At 39.5% G+C, this 24,442-nt stretch overlaps 2 protein-coding genes across 4 annotated transcripts in view; one reads left to right on the top strand and one right to left on the bottom strand.

Annotated features, from left to right (window-relative positions):
* The window catches only part of herc2 (HECT and RLD domain containing E3 ubiquitin protein ligase 2), a 73,529-nt gene extending 54,238 nt beyond the window's left edge, over positions 1–19,291 (bottom strand). For all 3 annotated transcript variants that reach the window (XM_032571166.1, XM_032571168.1, XM_032571167.1), the window contains exons 1-9: positions 19,167–19,291; positions 16,211–16,319; positions 11,825–11,918; positions 11,594–11,725; positions 8,300–8,522; positions 6,540–6,640; positions 3,751–3,892; positions 3,247–3,351; positions 2,982–3,153 (exon numbers count right to left, since the gene is read on the bottom strand). In XM_032571166.1, the coding sequence (XP_032427057.1) occupies positions 2,982–3,153; positions 3,247–3,351; positions 3,751–3,892; positions 6,540–6,640; positions 8,300–8,522; positions 11,594–11,725; positions 11,825–11,918; positions 16,211–16,282 (1,041 nt within the window). In that variant the 5' untranslated portion in view covers positions 16,283–16,319; positions 19,167–19,291. The remainder of the gene's footprint in view (positions 1–2,981; positions 3,154–3,246; positions 3,352–3,750; positions 3,893–6,539; positions 6,641–8,299; positions 8,523–11,593; positions 11,726–11,824; positions 11,919–16,210; positions 16,320–19,166) is intronic.
* A 650-nt stretch (positions 19,292–19,941) lies between these two features.
* nipa1 (NIPA magnesium transporter 1) lies at positions 19,942–23,259 on the top strand. Its single transcript, XM_032571427.1, has 5 exons — positions 19,942–20,098; positions 20,229–20,276; positions 20,362–20,452; positions 20,968–21,125; positions 21,787–23,259. The coding sequence occupies exons 1-5, from the start codon at positions 19,975–19,977 to the stop codon at positions 22,293–22,295; spliced, it is 930 nt and encodes a 309-aa protein (XP_032427318.1). The 5' UTR covers positions 19,942–19,974; the 3' UTR covers positions 22,296–23,259.
* The last annotated feature ends 1,183 nt before the right edge of the window (positions 23,260–24,442 follow it).

Raw genomic sequence — 24,442 nt, 5'->3', positions numbered from 1 at the left:
TCTTTGTCTGTAAATATGTGCTACACAGAACTTCTAAACTTGAATTTTTAGCTTCACTTTGTCAAAAAAAAAAAAAAACTCCTATCCTACAAAACACCATTTATTATAAAAAAAACCCACCCAGGTAAATAGACTGTTTAATTTTTTAGCTGCAGATTCATCTTTTGCTACAAATGATTAAGTGTTCATTAAAGGAACGCTATATTGTTGAACTTTAGGAAATGTTCATTTTCTTATTCAAAAAAAGCAGTTGAATTTGCTCATTTGCAAATATTAATGTATTTCTTTTTTTTTAAAAGGTTTTATTGGCTCTAGTGGCCTTTATTTGATAGTTAATTGACAGGAAAGTGGGTAATGAGAGAAGGGGGAAAACATGCGGCAAAGGTCGCCAGGCCGGGAATCGAACCTGCGACAGCCGTGTCGAGGACTAAGGCCTCCTTATGTGGGTTGTGCTTAACCTCTGCGCCACCACAGCACGTCCCATTAATGTATTTCTAATGTGTGAAAAAAGGCTTATGTGGTTAAATGAAAAATTAATAAAATGTGCCAATTTTTTAATCCGATCATAAATTAATCATCAGAATAATCAGTGGGAATCGATTATTCTGTCTACTCTGATCATAACCGCATACAAAATGGTGTGCTTTTTGTTTTTGTGACAGATTAATATGATCTGCTTTGCAGAAAAAAAATTATTTTTTTTATTTCTGAATAGTCAATTGCCAGTCAAGGCCATTCAAGCTTACAGATGTTGGATTCTGTTCACCAGCCCATTTATCTGTGGATCTCTAATCTCAACAATCGGCACCTAAAGTTAAGAGTTACTTTTTCCTTTATTTGAATTTCCCATGGTATCCAAAAGTTTTGCAAAATTTGTAGGTTTAATTATCTAGATCAGCGTTTCATCAAAAATAATTTCGCAGAGAACAAAAACGTAAATAGAAATTATTTTTACAGGCGTCTACAAAAAATGCAATGAATGGAAATCCAAGTTAAAATTTGTAGGCCTTTCAGCAGCTAATCAGAGTGGAAAAAAATCTTCTTGTTCTGTGTCATTTTCTGATGTTAGTTGCTAAATCTTGCACAAAATGACCAGATAAAAACTGTACAACAATACCAGTTTAAACTTTGAACTGTTTGCAAAAGAACAGAGCTCTGCAACATTAAAATATGGATAGAATTGCAACTATATTAATCATAACTCTTCTTCTCTTCAGTGTTTCTGTCAGTTTCTAGTGGTGCAGCTCTGTGCTGCCTTCAAGAGAACGGGACATCAGAGTATCATCCATAAAATGTCACCCACATGGCATTTACTGTGTAAACCAGAGCTTTCAGTGGAAAAACAAAAGTTCCAGATCCTTTTAATGTCATACAAATATGAGACAGAAACATGGATTATATCTTTATATAGATCTGTCTATTGATTTATAGATTAATTTTTATTGGACAGAAATTACAAAGAACAAAGCTGGTTCTTAATCAAATCCTAATGAGTCCATTTAAAAGTGTCATGGAGTCATCAGCCTCATTACATTAACACTGTCATGAAAAATAATATTGAAGACATAAATATTTAATAAACTTAATTAAAAACATAAATAAGTGATGAGGTCCTTACTGTTATCGTCTGTAAATTATATTTCTTCTTAGTACTAGATGTGGTCTCAACAAACCGATGGTACTTCAACAATATTATTTTAGCTTTTATCTGAAAATAGTGTCTGTTTGTTCTTGCCATACAGTCCTCTGTGTTAATTATTGCTTGAAAGGCCTTGCCATACCAGCTTATTCCTCTTCATTTAATTTAGTTTCTTAGTTTATTCTTGCATTTTGTTCTTCATTCATCTCCATTTAGTGTTCTTTGATTAGTATTGTCCTCTCTTGGTTTATTGCTATGTCTTCTTTAGTTTCTTTCCTGTTGCTAGTTTTATTTTATCATTTATTGACACTCACCACCAGTAATCTTCACTCATCATGCCATTCCCCTTCTGCGGCACCTAATCATCATGTGTTTCACATCATGCGTCGATTTGCCACTCACTGATTTTTCACTGTTCAGTGTCGGATTCTCTGTTTTTATGCCATGATTCACATCTAATTTGTTGCTCCGTTTTATGTCCCCGTTCTCCTGTTTCTGAGTTTTGCACAACGTGCGCGTAATTTTTTTTTTTTTTTTACACCCTATGGTGTGGAACTGTCGGGAAGCGTATCGATGGAACAAAACAGACTGACATAAGCTTTCTAAAACAACGGAAAAAAATCCCGGTATTCTGATGGTTGAAATTCAAAAGTGCTGTGGTACCGTTTCAAACCACTTACAGTGCCGATGTTAACTGTATAAAATGAACACTGTCTATAGTGGAATCACCCATGGAGGGATGTCTTTATTTAACTTAGTGCATTTTTCTGAGGGATACACAGTGAGTGTATCGTGATTTTAGTCATCACATGTTTATAAGAGCAATATTTCGTTGTCCTTTCATGGAAGCGGGCAGCATCCAGACGGACAATAAAACACGTTTTAATATAAGTTGCTGCTTTGACATGATCACAGCACTACCAAAACATGTGTACAAAAATCCTCAATAAAACCAAATATTTGAAAATCAGACAACAGACAAGTGAATCACAGCAACGTCATCAGCCGGTGTAACGCTGAACTGATGCGGTTAAGCTACCAGTAGCAGGAGCGCGGAGCTGCGCCAAGAAGCTAACAAACACTGAAGAGAAGAAGAGCTGCCATCGATACGGTTGTAGCCAAACATGTTTTAATGTTACACAATACAGTTTTAACAAGTTGCTCAAAGTCTCTTGTTGTGCATTTAAAGTTTACCTTCGAGCAAACGCCCCCCAACGGAATCTCAGCGCCCCCTCTTGTAAAAATTTCCGCCAGCACCCCCTGCCGTCCTCTGAACGGCCCCCAGGGGGTGGTACCGCTATTCTAGATGCTGGTTTGGATTTTTTTTGTATTTTTTTCTTACCTCAGCATCCTCCTCAGGAAGCGGCTCCTCCTTGCTGCTGTGTATGTTGTGAAAGCGCTGCAACAGAGGCAGGAGAGGAGCGCTGGTTCCCTGGGTGGAGCGCTCATTGTCCATTTCTCTGGTGCCGTTTTCCCATAAACGCAACAGGAGCAGGACGGCGGACAGCAGCTGGCTGGAGGGGCACAGAGAGACACCAGGAAACGATTCAGCGGGGCAGATGAGAAGAAGAGTAAATCATGTCATGGGGGAGGGTGTGCGGTGTTACCTGAGCGTCCCCCTCTGCACAGCCAGCTCCAGCAGGATGGCCAGGGCGAGGTGCTCGTCCTGAAGAGGAATGTTACCTTTGACGCTGGCGCTTCCATGAACGTCACTGAGCCCAAAACATACAAGACTTTTATTAACTACATGTGAGTGACATGATAAATAATGAAACAACCAAGAATGAAAAAAAAAAAATAGATAGATAAAAATGTAAATCGTTACAGCAAAGAAGCTGCTATGTTTTTAAGATCTGTCATTTTACTTTGAAGATAATCAGAGTCAGTTTTACTTAAAGGGGCAATTATGCATTTCCCAGGGACACAGTCATTTTACAACATAATCAACTAACTGTTACCTTCAGTTGTTATAAAAATGTTATACATATCAAACCTTTCTGATTGCAAACTCAAAAAGCTAATAGAAGAGAAACAGCAGAAAATGTGTAATTCTCTATAGAATAAGCAGATGCTTAGAAGAGATGCTTAGAGAAAACAAAACCAAACACAACCTTAGAAATTTTGTGGCCCTCTCGACGACTTCCAGCCACACGGAAGACACAGTCCCCTCATCAAACAGGGTGGCCTCAGGAAGGGCCCGCAGAGCATCCAGCGACTCCTGGAGAAGCTCACTGCAGAGGTCTGCATCGTCTCCTGCAGAAACGACAAACATTTTGTGATATGATTTACTGTGGAGACATGGATAAATATTTATATACATCTATAGCTTGTTAGTAAGTGTGTAGTGAAGCATATATACATTTACATTTTTATAGTGCGTACAATTGGACATATAAGGGTCACGCTTTCAATAAATAAAGGATAACCATCATTGGACTCTAGATGAAATCATACATATACATATGCCACTACTTTTTATTATTAACTTTAACAGTATCTTGAATAGTGAGTTTGTGTAGTCCATAGTAATTTTGACTGGGACTAAAAAAATAGTGTGCTTTTTGAGAAAATTGAAAAGCTTTTTGTTGTTCTCACTACGTATTCCAGAATTACTGCTGAAATGAGAACCATAGGTTTAACGATGTGTGTGTGTGTGTGCGCGTTAGTTTCTCTCATGTTACAGGAAGAGGCCGCCCCTTTGTTCCCACCCAGTCCCTGCAGACAAGCAGCTCTCAGCCCAACACATGAAACAACAGCATCTCATCTCACAAAGCTAACAATGAGAGGTGGAAATGAAGGCCGTGGCCTTTTATTCAAAGAATATCGAGTGAATTCAACATGTTGATTTAACAGAGGTACAGTTTGGGTGTGGGGGTCTTTTAAAATCACTAGAAAAATGAGTTGACAATGTAATTGTTTTTTTTTTATTGTAAGGCTGTCACTGGTTAACCATAAGGAAGTGTGAAAAGTGATATTAAGGCAGTGCTTCTCAATTCCAGTCCTCAGGCCACCCTGCTCTGCTTTTAGATGTGCCTCTATTTCACAACAGCTGATCCAAATGATTGCATTAAATCTTCTGCAGGCATCAAGTACTGCAGAAGCCTGTTAATCACCCATAGATTCAATCCAGGTGTGTGGCAGCAGGGAAACACCTAAAACATGCAGGGCAGGGGGGCCTTAGGACTGGAATTGAGAAACACTGTATTAAGAAGAAGTGATGAAGCCTGCTCATGTCCTTCAGCCTCAGCCAATCAACTTCCAGCCAATGTGAAAGCCTCAAACTAGAGCGTACCACCATAATTTAAAGAAAACGTACAGTTCAGCTCAGAAGTTTACAGGCTCTCGTTGGAATCCATGTTTTCACACCCGACAGTCCGGTAGACTCAGTTTGATTCGGGACCAAAATTGCAACGCTTGCTACATTTTCAGCAGGTGCGCTTCGTTTTCGCGCCGCACTGCGTCTAACGATCCAAACTCGTTGGAAAAACCTGTTCCCCTCCTCACCAGTGGTGGCGCTGCATCAAGATCTACTGAAGAAAATGAAACAAAAACCTCTGAAGAAGACATGAGCGCAACTTCCTTCTCCGAGAAATGTGAACAAAAATGGAGTGCAGTCAGATTTTAGCAGTTGTAGGATTTCCCTTCAGTCTTTAGCAAAAAGAGTACAAGCAACTTCTCCCTCTAGCGATACACGCACACATTTGATTATATTTACCCACAATGCATTGCGCTATAGTTTTTAGCACATCAGAGTTTGATTGCACATTCTGACCTCCCCAAACAAACAAGACTTTCTAGGCAAACTAACTAGAGTTTGATTCAAGTGGACCAAACAGGCTGGTGTGAATGTACCCTTAGATTCACCTGGGGCTTTTAAAAGCAAGAACTGGGCGCGCATATTTAACTTTAATTCAATCTATACAGGGTCAAAAATTACATCTGTAATGGATAGTGAGCTATTTAAAATAAATTGGCTAAATAATTTAAATTTGTAGACTATTTAAAGTAAATTATTCAAAGTGAATTTTCTAAATTAATTAAGTTGAAGATTGTTTATGGACGTTTGTCTGTTTTGATTAGCATTGTTGGTGGTTTATATTTTGTTTTGTTTAATGGTATTTGCACTTTGTAACGTTTTGGGGTTTTTTTTTTGTATGTACCTCATGGGCTGCTGTAGCTAATGAGGACAGGCCCTATAGAAGCTGGTAGAATCACTGTGCCGATGAATGACTTGAACTGTCAAGATGTTTGGCACAAAGAATTCAACACTTGGTGTTCCCCAGTGAAAGCAGTGAGGTACGTTTTGTTTTGTTGTTTGTATTGTAAGTTTATGTTTTGTATTCTAATATTTGTATACGTTTTAGTTTTCACGGAGACAGAGATAACTGTGGTGACTGTGATGATCATGTCAAATCTTCATCAAAGGAAATAAAACGCTAAATTCACCCGTCGAGACTGGCTGAGTGATTCAAGTGCTGGGGAGCTGCTACAACATCCATTCCCACTAATATGTGGAATATTGCCAATTAAGAAGTCATAACTATTTTAATCATCAAAGGTGCTACTGTAACTCTTGGCTAAATGTCATTTAAATTGGCTTGTTTCTTCATAGATTACAACAGGATTACTGGGAACAAACCCAGTTTGCCTTTTAACCAATGAGTAGGTCATAAAACAGCTAAAGACCTCTAAATTCATATATATTGTCTTCCACCACTTATTCAGCAAGCAGTAACAACAAACTGAGGTCAGATCATGTTATTATGAAATATGTCTGTTTACTCTCCAGTGATTTGTCACTTATTAGCAGCTGCTCAGTGAAGCTTCTTCAACCTGGTGACAGCAGAAATGTTCCCTGCCACAGAAGAACGGAGCCCTGTCCGCCCCGAGGCGTTCTTACCTGACCGCCACGCCCGGCGCAGGAAAGCAAAGGCGAAGGAGAGCGCCGCCCTGGAGCCGACTCGGGCCAGGCCTTCCACACCTTTACTGGCAGGACGAGGACTTGAATAAAGACAAGAGATGGACAGACAGAATGACTCTAGTTTCACCACAAACTGGGGAAAACATCATCTTTTACCATATTCTGATTAAACCGTTCCAGCCTTTTATCAGTTTTATAGCACATCATAAAGATGGGGAGCTTATTAAAGGTCACCTTTAAATAACAGCCAAAAAGAGGGACAAATACTGTGGCTTTGCTCCATCATGAGGTTCAGAATTAGAGAAAGTGGAGGAAAGCAGAGTCGCTCTTCTATTAGTCTTGGGAGCTTTTTGTGTCACATGAGCAGTCACAAGAAAGTACTTGTTTATTTTTCTTCAATGTGACAGATTTAGTTCAGGAGTTCATGTTTTGGCTTCTGGGTAGTAACCACATCTGTACCCACTATTAAAAACAGATATTAATTAAGGTCCTTTCTACTTCATTTAAAATTGAGGTAAAATCTAAATATTTAGCGAGAATTTGGAAAGAAACAAAGCAGATTTAAACTTTTAAAATTAGATGCTTCCACAAAAAGTGCACAGCATTAAGCTGCAGCTCAACTCAGGGTCACTGTGTGGCATGGAAACTTACAGAACATGTAATGTGTCTTAGTGTGGAAATCCTGAATGTACCGACTGTAACAGAGAGGTTCCAACCTGACCCCAGGTGTCGGCTTGTGCTTTGTTTTTTTTTCCCTTTGTGTTTTAATGGCCGCTATCAGACTCCCTAACAAACTTCAACTGCTAATATCTGCTGATTTAGTGCGATGTGGGTTTGTGTTTTACACGGCAGGTTTTAAAACCCGAGGCCAAATTTCTATGAGCACAGCTTGCAAAACCTTTGATCTAATGAATTTGGGTTTTAATAGTAAAAGAGAGACTCTACTGGCTGCTGCAGCTTCTGGTCTGTCAGTGTGTCACTAGTCATTGCATCTAATGACATTCAACATAAAGTGCTAAGTTTAAAAGTTAAGAAAAGTTGGACTAATAATCCAGTTAAACCCTGTACATTGCAAACCTCATCAACAAGTCATATATATATATATCTGTAAAGAGAGAGAGCACACATGCTAACATTAGCCTAGCACTTCACCAAACTGCCTAGTTTAAAATATGGACACCAGGAACAAGTAGTGAGTTTTTTAAAGACTGTAGCTTTGTGTGTTGCATTAAATAAATAGTCTGAAACCAATATGAAAGCTGCATGTTGTCAAAACACTACAGTAGCTTTAGAGAAGCGCAGAAACTCCAGTAGGGACAAAATATCTCTCTGTCACAATAAATAAAAAGAGAGTTAAGTAAATTAAGTGCTAGGAGGTCAAAATGAGAATACAGAGCATGTAATATAGAAAATGTAGTGCATAAGGCATTCATTTTAAATCAAACATCTGTACTCTATGTAGCCAGTGTTAACACCCTAGAAGTAATAAATTAATATTCACAAATTCCTTCCATTATTTTTTTTTGTTTTCAGCTCTGGTCCAAACCATTTAGAAATTTGATGCCCCCCCACCGACTCAATGAGAACCGTAAATTATCCCAGTATGTCATGGGGATGGGAGCTTAGCTTCAATAATGGACCACTACATAAAAATAAACAAAAAATAAGCATAAAGTTTCTTTCATTCATCTAATCTATTTATTTGGAACCAAGCATCCACAGGGCTTTATGAGGTGTACCTCTTATTGTCAGTAGCAGTCAGAGGCTGGCTGGGGGGCATCTTCCAGCGGACCTTGTACTTCTCCTCCATCATGCTGTGGCTGAGAGAGATGAGGTAGCGCTCCAGGATGACCAACCGCTGGCGCAGGCGCTGGGCGGACAGGGTGCTTTTGGCCATCTGTGCAGAGAGTTTCTGCTGGTCCTCGACCAGAACCAGCAGACAGTCTTTGAGCTCCGTCTCATCTGAGCACGCAAGAAAGGGAACATTAGAAGGAAAAACAAAACACCGCAACGGTAACACACCAACAGAATAATCAATGTTGCACTGTTTGGGGTATTTCAACAGAAACTTTTACACGCCCACAGTGCAGCACAGCACAGGAAGATGAGATGCTCCAATGTAGCACAGCTGAAATCTACTTAAGCCGTATGTAAGCTAAACTGACCGAGGTCGCAAGAGACCCGCTATAGTCATCTGTGTTCTGATGTCCGGACATGTAGCCAAACTATACTCTGCTAAGACATAGATAGCTTTACCTGCTAGAGTCAGAGTAAAGACAGGATGAATGCAGTGGCTTGAAAACTACACAGACCACTTGATCTTTTTCACATTACAAGTAAGGCTTCACAATCACAAGCATTAAGGATGAACTTTTTTCACTTCTGATACCAATATCTGAGGTTTAGCATCAATCGATACCGATCCGATACAGAAATACTGCACTGAATTGACTTCAAATGTTTCTTTTTTTTTTTACTAAACACAGACATAAATGTACTGAATTACACATTTATTTGATAACTCTGCACCAGTGCAGCAAACATAAATACACCAATAAGCTTCAAAAGCTTGGTCAAATGTATAAACAAGTAAATAGAAACTGCAACAAACGTTCTTTCAAATGTTTTAGACGGTTTAGCAATTAGTAATTCTAAATATAACACAAAATAAATAATAGAGCATGACGTCGCTCCCAGCTCTAAGCATAGAACTACGTAGACTGAATGGATCAATCAGGTACATCGTCACCAATAACAATAGAATTTTTGTCAATATCGGGACCGATACAGATAATGTCAGACTGATGCATCTCTAATAAATATCAGATATTACTGAGATTATGTTACACTCAGACTACTTAATAATTAGGAGGCTAATGAAGGTAACTGGTCACACTGGGTTTAATTTAAGGGTATCAGAGTGAAGAGGGGTGAATGCATCACACTTTTAAGAATCGTATTTTTAAAGAAAAAGATTTGGAAAGTTCCTGCTACTTCACAACTATGCACTACTTTGCTTTAGTCTATCTGGCCTGTCATAATAACACATTGTGATGTACAATAAATTGTCCCAGTAATTATTGCGATAAACGATAATATTGTCATTTCAAGACAATTTTCAAGTAATTATATTGATAATGATAAAATAAAGCAAGGTTGCCTTCTTTAAAGACCAATAAACTTTAGTTTTCTGCAGAATCCTCCACACTGAAATAAGCAGATATTTTAAATATCTAAAATAAAACCCAACAACCAAAATCATAAATTAAATGGATTATAATGTTTGTCAACAAAATTGCTCTTCAAAAAAAAAAAAAAAAAAACTCATTCATTTATCATGCGATTAATTGATTCATTGCTTAATGCGACAGGCTTTGGTCGATCAAATAAAATCCCAATAAAACGCACGCTGTAACTGGACAAAATGTTAAAGTTCAATCGGCGCGAATACTTTCAGAAGGCACTGTGTGTCCTTCCCGTGGATTCGGAACGATGCTACCCGTCGCTGATCTGATTTCAATACGAAGGGCTTAGATGTGAGCCGCATCTGCTGACACAAACATGTTCCACATATCTGAGCACACAATGGGAGAGCAGGAAGTGTGCCGCTTGAACTACAGGCATCGATAACGGAGCTCTGATGGATCCGGTTACACTCGCTGCAATATCAGATTTAGGCGCCGTCAATAAAATGACAGAGACAAACAGCTATATGGCTGCTAATAAACCCCGCGCTCTCCGGGTAGGCAGACAAGGCCTTCTGCGCCCCTCGGCAACGGTTATCTCCTCTATCCAAAACACCGTCCCACCCAGTTCCTCGAATAAACACACACTCGCCTCCACCCCCTCCCCATCTGGAGTCTGCCGTAGGGCCCGCTAAGACTACGCTCTGCGGGGTAAAAATAACCACTCGGAACGGCAGAGTGCAAGTTGTCATTTCAGAGTTTCCACAAGCGACACGCCAGCAAAACACACGCTCATCTGCAAAGTCAGACAGATAAACAGAGCGCGTCGGTGGTGTGTTGAAACGGCGAGTGTACTCTGGATGTGGTCGACATTTAGGTGTTGTGAAACGAGCCGTGGTCAGCAGGGTATCCGTTACCCCACTCAGAATCAGGAAGGCGCAAAAACAACGAGATGCTCAGCGGGGAAACGGGACCGATTGGAAACAGAAGTCACAATCATCATCATCATCATCATCTAACTCCAGGGTTTGCTCTACATCACATGTGTCAAACTCAAGGCCTGTGGGCCAAATCCGGCCCGCCATAGCTATTTACGTGGCCCTCTAGATTCTTGACTAAACACTGAGTGTGCTTAAATATTATGTTATCAATCAAATCAATGCAGTTTTTAGCTGTTTATCAATCAGTCTATACCAGCTTCTTGAGAATTATCATGGAAATTCATGCAAAAATCAACAAATCCCCACACTATTTTGTGCTAATGCATAATTGGGAGTTTATTGCAGATTTTTCTCAAAAATTGTCAAAAACTTTCTTACTTGTACTAAACAAGACTTGGTCCAAAGTGAAAATGAGTTGAACACCCCTGCTCTGCCGCATACCACCACGGCAAAATAAAAGCCACCAACATAGCCTACATTTGTGAAATGAGTTTAAATATCACAAAATGTTCAAATTTACTTTGTTCTGAAAAAAAGAATAAACATCTCCAGCCCCTGCCTGTTTGGCTGCGATGCTGGTTACGGCACGCTGCACTGGTTTCAGGAGCGAAGTAAAACTAGAGATAAGAGTCTGAAGTAGAGGGAGGAAGCGGAAGAAGGGAAAATAACCTAAGGAAGGCCAAGTGGGATGCATTTTCAATTCAAGCTTGTGAGAACCTAATGGGAACATATGTTGCATTTGAAAGACAGTAACGTTGTTAATATGGTTTGGCCATCGTGCGTAATGTTTGATACGCTTTGAAGGCTGCTCAATCAGCAGCGTCATGTCACACCCACCAATCAGGTTTTAGGAAATCCCAGAAGAAATCCCAAAAGAAAAAAAAACAACAAAAAAAAACATTTCTACCTGGCTGCCGTCCCCAATCCCAGGTCTCGATGATGGCGTGATGAGCGGACGTTGGCGTCTCCTCCTCTTCTTTCTTCTCTTTGTCGCCGGGCTCATCTTTCTTCTGACCGCCGAAACAATCAGTGCAATCTTCTAGAATATCCAAAAATATTGATAATGATGAGAAACAAACGCAGACGGCATTGATACGTAAACATGAGTCAATCTGGCCTTAACGTGACGGAGCCATACCTGTGTGAGCCGATTCTTCCCCGTTGAAAGTTATTTCTTCATCTTTCACCATCTCATTCCACATCTCACTCAGTCCTTCAGCAGAGAAAGCCCGCTACCAAAGGTGGAGAGGTAATACAAAAATTTTAAAATATATTAATTAAATTTTTTTTTAAAAACACCACATAAACAGGCAAACATGCAAACAAATGTTCCTGGACGATAAATTGACACAGCAATTATTGCGATAAATGATAATATTGTCGTTTGGAGACCGTTTTCAACAGTGGTGGAGAAAGTACTCAAAAAATGTACTTAAGTAAAAGTACAAATACACAGGCAAAAATGTACTCAAGTAAAAGTCAAAGTACCACATTAACATTTTACTTAAGTAAAAGTAAAAAAGTACTGGCTTTTAAAAATACTTAAGTATTAAAAGTAAAAGTACTTGCTGAATACATAACCTAATCGCTAATATCATTAAGTGTGCCGATAGTATTTAATTTAAATACATCATAAATGTGCCATTTTAATAAACAATGTCCCAGATTAAACATGTTCTTATTGTGTTTATTCTCTGTAAGAGTTTAGACTTAGATATGTGATTCTATGCATCATAATTTCAGGGATGGAAACATCTCATTTCCTGTCCTAACGTAGCATTAACTTCATTAGTGACATTTATTTAGAAAGAAATCCAACTGAAAGGGGATGGAACGAAGGTGTGGGGGGGAAGACATGCAATCAAGGAGCCACGTAGCAGAGTTGTAGTCAAGACCACTGAACACGAGACCAAGACCAGCGCCCTGCGCTACATGACACAATAAAATGAAGTGCACCTATCAAAATTGGTTCTCAGATTGATCTGAAAGATCCACATTTCCATAAAAACACCTACATATAAATACTTAGAGCTGAAATATATTTAACCAGTATCAATTACAACTCATTTCATTCTGTTTTGCTTTCATCGCTGTGCTACAATCCGCAGAGGTCGCCTGCCTTCCCTATAAAAATAACGCCCTGGGCGGTTGCCCATATTGCCCATGTCAGAAACCACAACTGTCTGCACCATTAAACCATGAAACATAGCAATTAACTGTAATTGCTATGTTACAATTACAGTTGTAATTGTAACATTACAACAACACTATGAACACTGTCCAACGGCGCAACAAGCAGAAGGAGCACCATGACTGTTCTCATCCTCCCTCCCACTGCATGTTTGCCACCATGACAGGAGACAAAATCAATCAATGAGCATGCTCTGTGTTCATACGTTCAACTTTTACTTATTCGGCAATTAAATAAATGTGTGTGTGTGTATATATATATATATATATATATATATATATATATATATAATATATATATATATAGCTATATATAGCTATTGCAGTGTATACAAGAACAAAGAACGGCTCTCAGTGAGGCTTCAGTCCCATCAACCTTAGTAAAGATCCGTCCAGAAGAATCGGATCGTTCCTGAATCCACACAATAATTCAGCGCATGAGTGACAACTTTTTTTCATCGCAGATGCAACATGTGTCTCAGTACAGCTAGCTTTGCTAGCATCACGTCCACAGATCTTACCTTTCTTTAAGCTTTCCTTCCAAGTGACGCTAAAAGTTGGACAAAGTCCCACCGTCTGTGAAAGCAAAGCGCTGCTGGTTTTACATGTCGTCATATCTTATGATTTATGCAGCTATTATCGATTAGTTAGACATCTTCTCCCGCTCAGAGGAAACCACTGCGCATGTCTGGAGCTCCGCGTGCTAGTAAAGGGGGAGGCGATGGGTGACAACAGACACTAAGTCACGTTATTGCTTGGATTTTACGGCGCCACCTTAAAGTTCCTGAACTTCATATTTTAACGGACAAAAAGAGAGCAGTGCGACTTGGATGTAACGAGTAACGCGACACTTTTGTAGAAATGTAGTGAAGTAGAAAGTACAGATACTTACTGTAAAATGTAGTGGAGTAAAAGTAGAAAGTACCCATTATTAAATCTACTTAAGTAAAGTACAGATACATGAAAATTGTACTTAAGTACAGTAACGAAGTACTTGTACTTCGTTACTTCCCACCACTGGTTTTCAACCAATATACTTTTAATGGCATAATAAAGCAAGTTTGTCCTCTCAAAGGCCAATCAACTTTAATTTTGTAAGAAACAATCCACAATGGAACTTGAAGACAATTTAAATATCCAAACTAAAACACAAAAACCAAAAACAATAAATAAAAACTACAGACAACCAAAGCCATAAATAAAATGGATTGATGGATATGATGTTTCTGTAAATTATATTGCCCTTGAAAAGATATTAATCATCAGAATGGACATTATCAAGTTCATTTGAATTTATCACACGGTTAACTGACTGCTTAACCGTTAAGTTAATTAGGCTTACGTATAATTAACTTAATTTACTGCCAACTTTGAAGCCGTCATTTATTTCATGTTTATGTCAACTAGGATTTCTCGACGTTACAACATAACGACTGGAGATGAACCCAGAAATGGGACGGTGTCTGGAATCAGATGATTTTTATCCGTTTGGTCCTGACTGGTGAGAAACCAGGCAGAAACGTCAAAATTATTTAAAAGTTTTATGACCAACAGTTTATCCTGCCAAGACGGTGAGAGAGAGCAAGACTTTTCATAGGTAACAGAAAGGCTGAATGCATTACGGAAAGATTTCTGTACTTCATTGCGTTTAGCTCTTAAGCTGTGAGTTGGCGGACACGTTACCGTTAGAAAGGTTGTCGACATTGTGGAAATCTCAATAAACGCGAGGATCTACGTTTTCTATCTTTTGAAAAGGCTTCAAATCACGAGTCTGAATTTATTTTAAATATTAAAACGGCGTGTCAAAGCTGGTATTGCTACACAAACACAGGCTGATTCTGTCCCTTTGGCAAATAATGACATAGCGAGTTGAAATGTAAATATTACTGGAAAATATTTAAGACAAATCAAACTGAACTAGAGTAATTATTGGCAGCTCAAACTTATAAAACTATAGAAATCAGAAACTGACTGAGACGCACAAATATTCTGATTTGTGCATCTCAGAAACTGAAATATTCAATGTTTTATTTAAACAAATCAAAGAAAAACAACTTATTCTGCAATACTCAAAATTTTGACACTCTTAAAATGTTATTTCTTTTGCAAGAGGATTAAATACATCCATATAGTCTTTCTAAGTGAAGGGAACACAATGTCACCTCGCTCCAACAGTCAACCAAGTGGACAAACAGCTGAGGAGAGTTTAAGAAATCCCGTCTGACATTTGGACTCCGGTACTCGATTGGTCCAGGTGTTGGTTTGCATGAGCCGTCAGTCAGCGCTACATTCGAAGGAGCTAACTCCCTGCAAGTCAAAAATGTCAACATTCCACTAGACAAATTCCCAAAACTTGTCTGTATAGCGAAGACGGCTCTGAAGAAAACATATTGTCCTTCCGACCGCTTTGTTCAAGAGTGGAATTTGAATATTGTGAAAGTTAAATATTATAAAAAACTTATTGTGTAACACCCTAATCAATTAGAGTAAGAGTTTCATATAGTATGGCAACAAGTCATTTAATAACAGATAATTAAACTTGTCACAATAACAAGTTTTGCTGGATGATAAATTGTCCCCGAAATGACTGCGATATTATCGTTTACAGTTTGTTATGCGATAAACGATAGTATTGTTGCTTTGAGACCATTTTCTAGCGATGTAATGGCACAATAACGCAAAGTTCAGCCTCTCAAAGACTAATGAACTTTGATTTTGTAACGAACACTTCACACTGGAAGTGGAAGATATTTTAAATATCCAAAACACAACAACCAAAAACATCAAATAAAAACACACACAACCAAATCCATGAATAAAATGATTATAGAGTCTCTGCAAACAAAATTGCCCTTCAAAAAACACACCAAGCTCATTTCAATTTATCACGCAACTAATTGATTCACAGGCTGACACATATTATTGTTTACATGAAGTTTATTTTTACACTGGAACATTTTACTTCAAAAGGTTGTGATTTATTCAATATTTCACCATCAAATTATGTTGCTGGAATTTAATTCAATGCTTCCCTCCCCAGTCAAATCTTAACCCGGAATGCCAGTAAAAATATCGGGCCAGGAGCGCATTGCTGCAGGAGCTAATCAGAACTGGACAAGTACAACTGCTAGCATGACAATCAGACATGTTGATTGATTATTATGTAATAATCAATTCGTTCTGGACATCATCCACTGATTATTTACCAGAATAATGAGGTTTAAGGGAAACAAATCTGACCATGCGGTCATTTTAAAAAATGGCACAGAGCAGCCATATCGACAAAGTTACTCAAGACGAATCCGGCGATCTGTGCCTCGCCACGGTTACATACCTGTAAGTCTATTTTCAGCCATTTGTCATGAAATCTCAGCTGGGCGTCCAGGGTGAAAGACGGAGAAGGCATCTTCCCGTCTTCTCTCCTGGCTGCAAACGCAGCCAACCTGCAACAAGCGAAGAGCTCCGTTACACATGAAACGTATATTAATGAAATATTTAATTTGCATGCTTATTCCACTCTCTTCACTTTGGGAGTCTACGCTTCCTCAAAGTACGAGGCGTCCTCTGAACAGCTGAGTAACGACCGACAGATGTTTGGACAACATCAGCCTGAAATATTCAGATGTAGCGAGTCAGCTTACTGATGAAGTCTGCTGGTGGGAAAGCAGTGACCTCTGGCTTTAATACTGGTAACACTATTAATTTTGGACAGAAGGACACAACAGCTTAATCATCAGAAGGATGACGCAGAGAGGACTACCAGCTTTCAAAGGAAGGCGAAGACGTTTGTCCTCAATAAAAAGGTCTTAAAGGACGTTTCATCAAGAGACGCGATTCCTAGCGGACAACTAGGAATCAGAAACTCACTGTTCATGACAAACCAATGTTCGTTGGTTCGTCACGAGACGTTTCAATACACTACTTCACAGTCGCCATGGAGACCTTTCATGCGCACTTTGATACATGCCAATTTAAAAGTACATTTCTATCATCTCCTCTAGTATATTGCTAGGGAAATGTCACAGTATAGTCTGGAAGTCCATTCTGGTTGGATCAGAGGTCATAAGGGTCAAATTGGGGAACAGAGAGAGAGCCGGAAAAAAGAGGAGGGTATAATTTTAAGCTTTTAAGAATATTACATGTACATTTTTATTAGATTTTTTTTTTAAATGGCCATACTTTTGTGATTCGTTTAAACACAAATAAATCTAAACTAAAAAAAAAAAAACAGGTTTAAATATGTGCAAACAAATGTTTTTTTTGTTGTTGTTGTTTTGGCTCTAGTGCCCTTTATTTGAAAGTACTCAGACAGGAAAGAAGGTAATGAGAGAGAGAGGGAAGACCAGGCAAAAGTCACCAGGCCAGGATTCGAACCTGCGGCGGCTGTGTCGAGGAATAAGGCCTCCTAAAGACGGTATCACGGCACCCCAACAAATCGGTTTCTTTACATGAAGAAAAGGGAAAAATAGGGGGAGGAAACAGCAGCATGTAGTTACGAATAAGGGTACGAATTGGCGAAGGTGAGAAATGCCTTGACTACTCTTTACTATTATCAAGTATCCAAGAGTTTCAATCAAGCAGTGGTAATACGGAAACTCAAAGCGCATCAACAACTGGCATAATGCTTTTATCCATTTCTAGGTAGTGCTTATTATAGGGGTCGTCTGACATGAAAATTAGGGCTGATATCCGATATTAATATTGCAGCTGAGGTCAAAAACCAGAATTATATACATTTCAATGACGTGAATAAATGACCACACCGCTGACGCTGCTTCAGTTAAAACACCCCCACAATTCTGCGCTTCATTACTGTCACAAACCAGACAAATACCACATGACCAAACCCCTCCCTAAAACATAAACATAAACAGCAACAAGATGGAAATAAACATCAGTTGTTAGTATCGGCACAGTTTTACTTATTGAGCCGATATGTTAAAAAATAACCAACATCAACCGATACAGATGTTGATGGCGATATATAGTGCATCCCTAGTTTGTTAAAAAAAAAAAAAAAATTGAGGGTTGAACAATATTAGGATAATGTGCTGTATCATTATTGAGTATTGCAAAAATGAAAACAATTAAAGGCATCAAACCTCTACAAAGGAGGCCAAAAATATTATTGGCACGCAGATTTTCAGTGGGTAGCGCTTGAAATATAATAACCAAATAAACATTGCGTCCGAGGAGTTTGTTATTTTTGTGATATTGCACAAATTGATAGTGCAATGACAACTGCAATATGATACATTGAGCAACTCCAGTCTCTATCACAAATGTGCTTCAGGGTTATCAGATTTGTTTTTAAGTTCAAGTTCTAAAAAGGATCCCAAGATCTTACACTCATGACTTCAACTTGAGAAAATACTAATACGGGGTGGGGGGAACTGTGATGTATTCAGGTTCTTTCAGAAGCGCTGGACCTTTAAATAGAATAGTCCAACAAAAACCATATTTCCACAAACACAAACAGTAATTTGGGTGGGGAAGAAAAAAAAACAGTTTTTCTTTTAAGTGTAGGCACTTTCCGTATTAGGAGTGAGACTTATGTGGATAAGAGTGAGAATTGGCAACCCTGAGCTAACACTCAAAGGCCATGACATATTATCACATCGGTGTAAACAACTGGGAGGATTTATCATTTGTTGTGAAAACACTGGACGGCATCACATCAGTATTCAATGACAGTTATGCATACAGGAACACCTGACACGGGTCAAAAATGTTGCTATAAGCAAAAAAACAAACATGATATGGACTTGCTATATCTGACATATGGCTATACACAAAGCTATTAGCCCTCATGTGTATGAACTTTATGAGCGATAATACCTTCAACTTAATCAAAACACTGACACTTTTAAGCTGTTTATGCGACATACCGCTTCATGAATATCCCCGTGATTTAAGGCCAGGAATTTATGCAGCTATGAGCCTGCATGAAAATAGGAAAGCTGTGAATGCTAGCACAGGCACGGTGGTTTTCGCTTGCTAGCAAGTGTGACAGCAGACTCCTCCAGCGGCTAACACCGTCCTCTGACACAGCATCACCGCAGCCGTAGCCGTATACCGCTAACTAGCGTACGCTTCAAGTCAGGGACTGGAGGAGCTAACCAATTCACCGGCTAACCAGCTAACATTTACAAAACGCTAGCTTTCCCTTGCTCAACTAGCTTCCGTCATCCAAGAATCCCTGCAGACCTGACGCTAAAAGGAAGCGGAACACCGCGTTCGGGACAGTCTTGCGAGACAACGCAAACCAAGACAAGACATTCATAAATTACCTGCGGTCACTTGTCAAGCTCTTCTCGTCCCCTCAGCTGCTTTACTGCATTAACAAGACGTTCATAATGGATTTGATTGACGGGTCTTGGACCAGATAAGGAGGCATGGAAACCATTTACGTATACAGACTGCTAGATTAGATGCGATAGGTCTGGTTCACCGCTACTCCCGATGTGGGGTGCGTGCAGTCAGTTTCTGCTCCGCCCGCGCGGGTGAGCGGCGTACATATAAACCACGCGCCACTTTTGCAGTGGAGGCGGGATGTTGAAGAGGCGGAGTTGACCTGGATTGAGAGAAAACTGTCCACTGGGTGGCAGTGTTGCTCAGTGAAACGCTTTATGTCACAATTAGTGTTGCCAGATTGGGAAATTGGGCTTCTTATGAGCATGTTGGGGTGAGAAAAACAGCTTTTTGGAGGGTTGTTAAAATGTGGGCTAGTTGTCATTGTGAGACAGAAAAGCAAAAAAAAAAACTTTTACATTTTAATAAAATGCCGTGCTTTGCACTTATATTATTCATCTATTTTGAAATGCCTGAAATCTGCCAAGCATGACATCATCAGTGATTGGTTAATCAAATGTCACTCTACACCAGCACTGTAAAACAGAAATCCCAATGCAACTTTTTTAAGACTTAAAAGGACATGATAGCACCACAAAAAAAACATACGTCTCTCCCTGATCCAAGAGTCCAAAAAAAGAGACAACCAAAAACCCGCTGCTTTTTGTGTGGGGCGTGTTTTCACATTGTGTTTGTGCTGGAAACGGTCAATCAGATCTGGCAACCCTGGTCTCAAAGCACATAGCAATGGCCGATAACTCATGGCTGACTGGAGCTCCGCTGGGGATAGCAATAGCCGTAATATCAAGCTTTATTAATGGCTCGACATTTGTCCTGCAGAAAAAGGGAATACTGCGGTCTCGTGACAAAGGTAGGGGGGAAGAAGCAAGCACAGATAGACTCGGAAAAATACGTGACGGTGGTGACACTACTAAACAAATGTATTATAAAGTTGAGTGCAATCTCAGGCAGCGCGGTCTGAAGCCGTTCATGTCTTGCAGGGTGTTCGTACCTTACAGATGTGGTGTGGTGCAGTGGAACGCTGTGCAGTGAGTGTGACATGAAGAATGTTTTGTTCCTCGAAAGCTTTTGTTTTTCAGCTAAATGTGATCTCACACCCGTCTGCTTTCTCAGTGATCATTGGTCAAGTTGGGAATTTCCTGGCGTATAACCTGGCCCCTGCTGTGATTGTTACACCATTAGGGGCCCTTGGAGTACTGTTTGGGTAAGCCTCTGGCCAAATCGGTGGTGGCAGCATCATGCTGTGGTGATGTGTTTCCTCGGAGGGCACAGGGCAGCTGGAAATGTGAAAATGCAGTTTGTGTCACACTTATTTATGTGATTGGTGTTCAAAAGTAGCACATTGCAAACGGGAATATTTATTAAGAGCGCTATTTGTGTTTGTGGGGCCATAATTGCATACAGTTTCCTAAAAAATAAGTAATAAATAGTTATCGTCAAAAGTATTGTTATCACGATAGTATCGCAAAATATCCCGCGATATTTTGCATGATGTCATAGAAGAAACAATGTTTCTTGTGCCTTATTGACCAGTTCTGTCTGTCAGCAAAACAAATCAGGTTATCGGCTGTCTTAGTAGGGTGCTGTTATCTAAACTTAAATAATAGATGTGTCCGGCTTTTTACATCTATTAATGTGAAAAACAGAAATTGATAGGAAGGCCTTTGTGAGACCACTTGAACTCTGTATTTGTAGTAATGTTGTTCTCTTGGGATACAGAGCAGTCCTGGCTTCTTGGATCCTGGAGGAGCGTTTAAACGTCCTGGGGAAACTCGGCTGCATCATCTGTTGCTGCGGCTCCGTCGTGCTCATCACTCATGCCCCTAAAGCGGTGGCAACGTCAAGGCAGGAGCTTGAAGACGGACTGTCAGATCCAGGTGCTAATTTATACTCCGAGTTATTAGGGCCATTGTAGATAGAAAAAGAAAGAGGGAATACATTTCTGCCAAAAACCTAATTTTTTTTTTTTTCTTCCTAGAAAGAACAGGCAAATTTCTGCGCTTGAAAATGGAAAAGGAGGAGATCTTTCCTGCCAACAACCATCACCATCTACAATAGCTCTTTAAAAAAAAATTCAATTAATATGACTTTGAACAATTAATTACCCTTTGGGGTCAATAAAGTATTTTTGAATTTGAAAAGTCAAAAATGTGAAGAAAAAAAAATAATTAATTTTGAAATTTATATCAGAAATTGCCTAGAAAATCATTTGGGAAATTTTGGAGTTTCAAAAGTCAAAGATTTTGAAACTCAAAAATCTCTAAGGTTTTTCTCAAATTCTCAGATTAATCCCAAAATTCTGACTTTAGAAAAGTCAAATTTTTTTCTTGCAAATATTTGACTTTTGGATCTGAGAAATTTTCCTGTATTTTCTAGAAAAAAAACAACTGAGTTTAATTTTAAAATGTACTCCTCTTTTTTTTCAATCTATAATGGACCTAATATGCTGTCGTACATTTCTCTTTTACTAACACTTTTTAATGTGCGTGTGAAACATGGCGGACCGTGTCACTCATCGTCTACTCTTTCCTCCTGCAGTGTTTGTAACCTACATCCTGCTCGTGGTGCTGGCCCTGGTCACCCTGATCGTGTGGGTCGCTCCAGCTCACGGGACGTCCAACATCATGGTGTACGTCGCCATATGTTCGCTTCTGGGAAGCTTCACCGTCCCGAGCAGCAAAGGACTCGGCCTGGTGGCTCCTGATGTGTTCGGCGAAGGACAGCCAAACGTCGGCGCCGTGGCTCTCTTCCTTGGCCTGCTGGGGGCGCTGGCGGTCAGCATACTGATCCAGTTCTTCTTCATCAACAAGGCCTTGGAGTGCTTCAGCTCCAACATATTTGAAGCGATATACTACGTGACGTTCACGTCCACTGTGATTTTCGCTTCTGCCCTTCTGTTCAAGGAGTGGACGGGACTCACGTTCACCGACGGCCTCGCCATGCTCTGCGGCCTGACAACGGTGTGTGTGGGAGTGATACTCCTTCGAATTTCCCAGGAAGCTGTGATTACCTGGAAGGAGAAAAAGGAACGGAAAAAGACGGACTGATTGTGTTACGGTGTTTTTTCGAGGGGGAGGTTTGTTCTGCAGGACACAGACTCTGTTGCTCTGCACTACCTCCCCTTTAAGTGACCAAAGCTGTGAGATGAAACTCTCAGCCGTGACCTTTGACCACATAAGTGCGAGGAGGAAAGCATTGATTACATTGTGAGCATTTTATCGGATAGTCGGTGGGATTTGTCTGGGAACAAAATGGCGTTCTGTAGTGATGGGTCCGGCAACCGACGTGTCGGCGGATGTGTCGAGCCCTTAGACAAAACCCCGTGTTGGTGCGCGTATTGCTTTCAGCAAGTCACGTGACCGATACAGTGAACTGTTTTGAACACTGGCGCGCCAAACTGTGTTTATAAGGAAGCGAATCTGTCAACGGGATGCATTTGCCAAAAGAATTCTTGATCTTTTACGGTACAACGTCAACTATGGAGCCTCGAGGCAAACGAAAGGTATCGTGGTTTGGGACCATTTTGATCTTACGTCAGAAAACAAGCTATTGGTTATCACTTCGTTGTAGTTTCATCCGGTTGTCTTTTCCGTTTCTACTTGATCTATCTGAATCCAAACTCAGCTGAAATTGACTCTTAGTTTACTTTCATATTATGTTCTGCAGGTTAAGTGTTGCATATGTTTGACAGAACTGTTTTATTTAAATAAATCCACCTCCTCAATGCTGAGGCATTATAGGGCCAGGCATCAGAATGAAGTCCCAGATACCCCTGGATAAACTCAGGTATATAGCCATTCTACAAATTACTCAGTTTCTTTTTAGAAATTATTTCATATAAATGTATTATTTACTTAATTTTTTTCTTACAGCAGGAGAAGCTGTCAAAAAAGCGTAACAGACTACATTTCAAAATGTTGGAAAAACTTATTTTTTTGAATGAAAATTTGTGGGAAATAAAATCCCAGTCCCCAAGCATCCTCATTCCAAACACGTTCACTTAAATTTTCATCACTTGGTACATGTTCACATTATTTAATGACTGTGTCTAATAATATCAAATATATTTTGAATTTAACTGAAGATATGACATAATACAATATACAATACACAATAAAATACAACGACTTAAATCTTATTGTATAGACTAGGTCATCAAATCAGTCTGTCAACTACGTTGCCTGTAGGGATTTTTAATGTCCAGCAGGTGTCAGTATTCAGTGACACAGTATCGACACAGTATCGATACAGTTTTGCTATGGGTCGAAACGCTTCATAACGCCTCATTTACCCATCACTAGCGTTCTGCACCTGAAGGGCTGTACAAGAGTAAGGAAGTGTAGGGACTTTATACAGTGCTTTGCAGAAGTGGTGATATAACTAGAACTTTATTACATTTTGACAAAACACAACCACAAACCTCTGTGCATTTTATCAACTAGGCCAATGTAGAGTAATGCAGCATGAGGAAGAGGAAAAAAGATGTTTAATGATCACACGTGACATACACTCCACCCCTATAACTCAGTGAGGCATGATGGTGCCACTGCCATGTTTTACTAAGAGGCTGGCTATTTATACAAATAAAAATTAAAAGGTTGTGCCTGTTTATGAAACCCATACGGGTCTCTTGTAGGGGGTAGACTGAGAAATCAGATCAAATTTCCTTCGTTTTGGCAAATTGTCAATCGGTTTATACTTACAAGTGAAATAGAGCTGGACAATAGACCAGTAGCAATATATGTACAATGTGATCGATATCAATATATAATATGTCTAATAGGATTTTCAATAATGTCACTGAATTCTGATCCAGTACCGCACAGCATTCTGGGGGATGTAGGCAGAGGAGAGGCTTTAGCCGCTCAACCTAGCTGAGCTAAGCTAGGTTGAGCTTAGCTAAGCTAAGCGGTGGCATCAACTAACTCACTCACTCTTTGGTTACCTGGCAACAACCATATTTTTTGTTTTAAAGGAAAAGGTTTGAAAATCATGTGTAATTTCCCTTCCACTTAACGTAAGTCGGTCAGTCAAAGATGATGAAAGTTTCTTTTAATACTAAATAACAGAATTGGTATTCTGTTATTGACTCCTAGTTTTTCTATAATAACATAAGCCATTATTATCCCTGTTATTCTAACTTTATCTGTCAGTTCATTCCAAATTACTATTAAACTGCCTGCATTCGTCGTAT

This window comes from Xiphophorus hellerii, chromosome 9 (genome assembly GCF_003331165.1).
Source record: "Xiphophorus hellerii strain 12219 chromosome 9, Xiphophorus_hellerii-4.1, whole genome shotgun sequence".
In the NCBI taxonomy this organism is placed as follows: Eukaryota; Metazoa; Chordata; class Actinopteri; order Cyprinodontiformes; family Poeciliidae; genus Xiphophorus; species Xiphophorus hellerii.
The sequence above is the reverse complement of the archived record's forward strand: the minus strand, read 5'-3'. Positions and strand labels throughout refer to the sequence as shown.

Excerpts from the sequence above, each read along its gene's own strand:
- nipa1 (XM_032571427.1), top strand. The coding sequence starts at position 19,975 with ATGGCCGATAACTCATGGCTGACTGGAGCTCCGCTGGGGATAGCAATA. Across the intron at positions 20,099-20,228 it reads ACTGCGGTCTCGTGACAAAG|GGTGTTCGTACCTTACAGAT; the intron begins GTAGGGGGGAAG and ends CATGTCTTGCAG. Across the intron at positions 20,453-20,967 it reads GCCCTTGGAGTACTGTTTGG|AGCAGTCCTGGCTTCTTGGA; the intron begins GTAAGCCTCTGG and ends CTTGGGATACAG.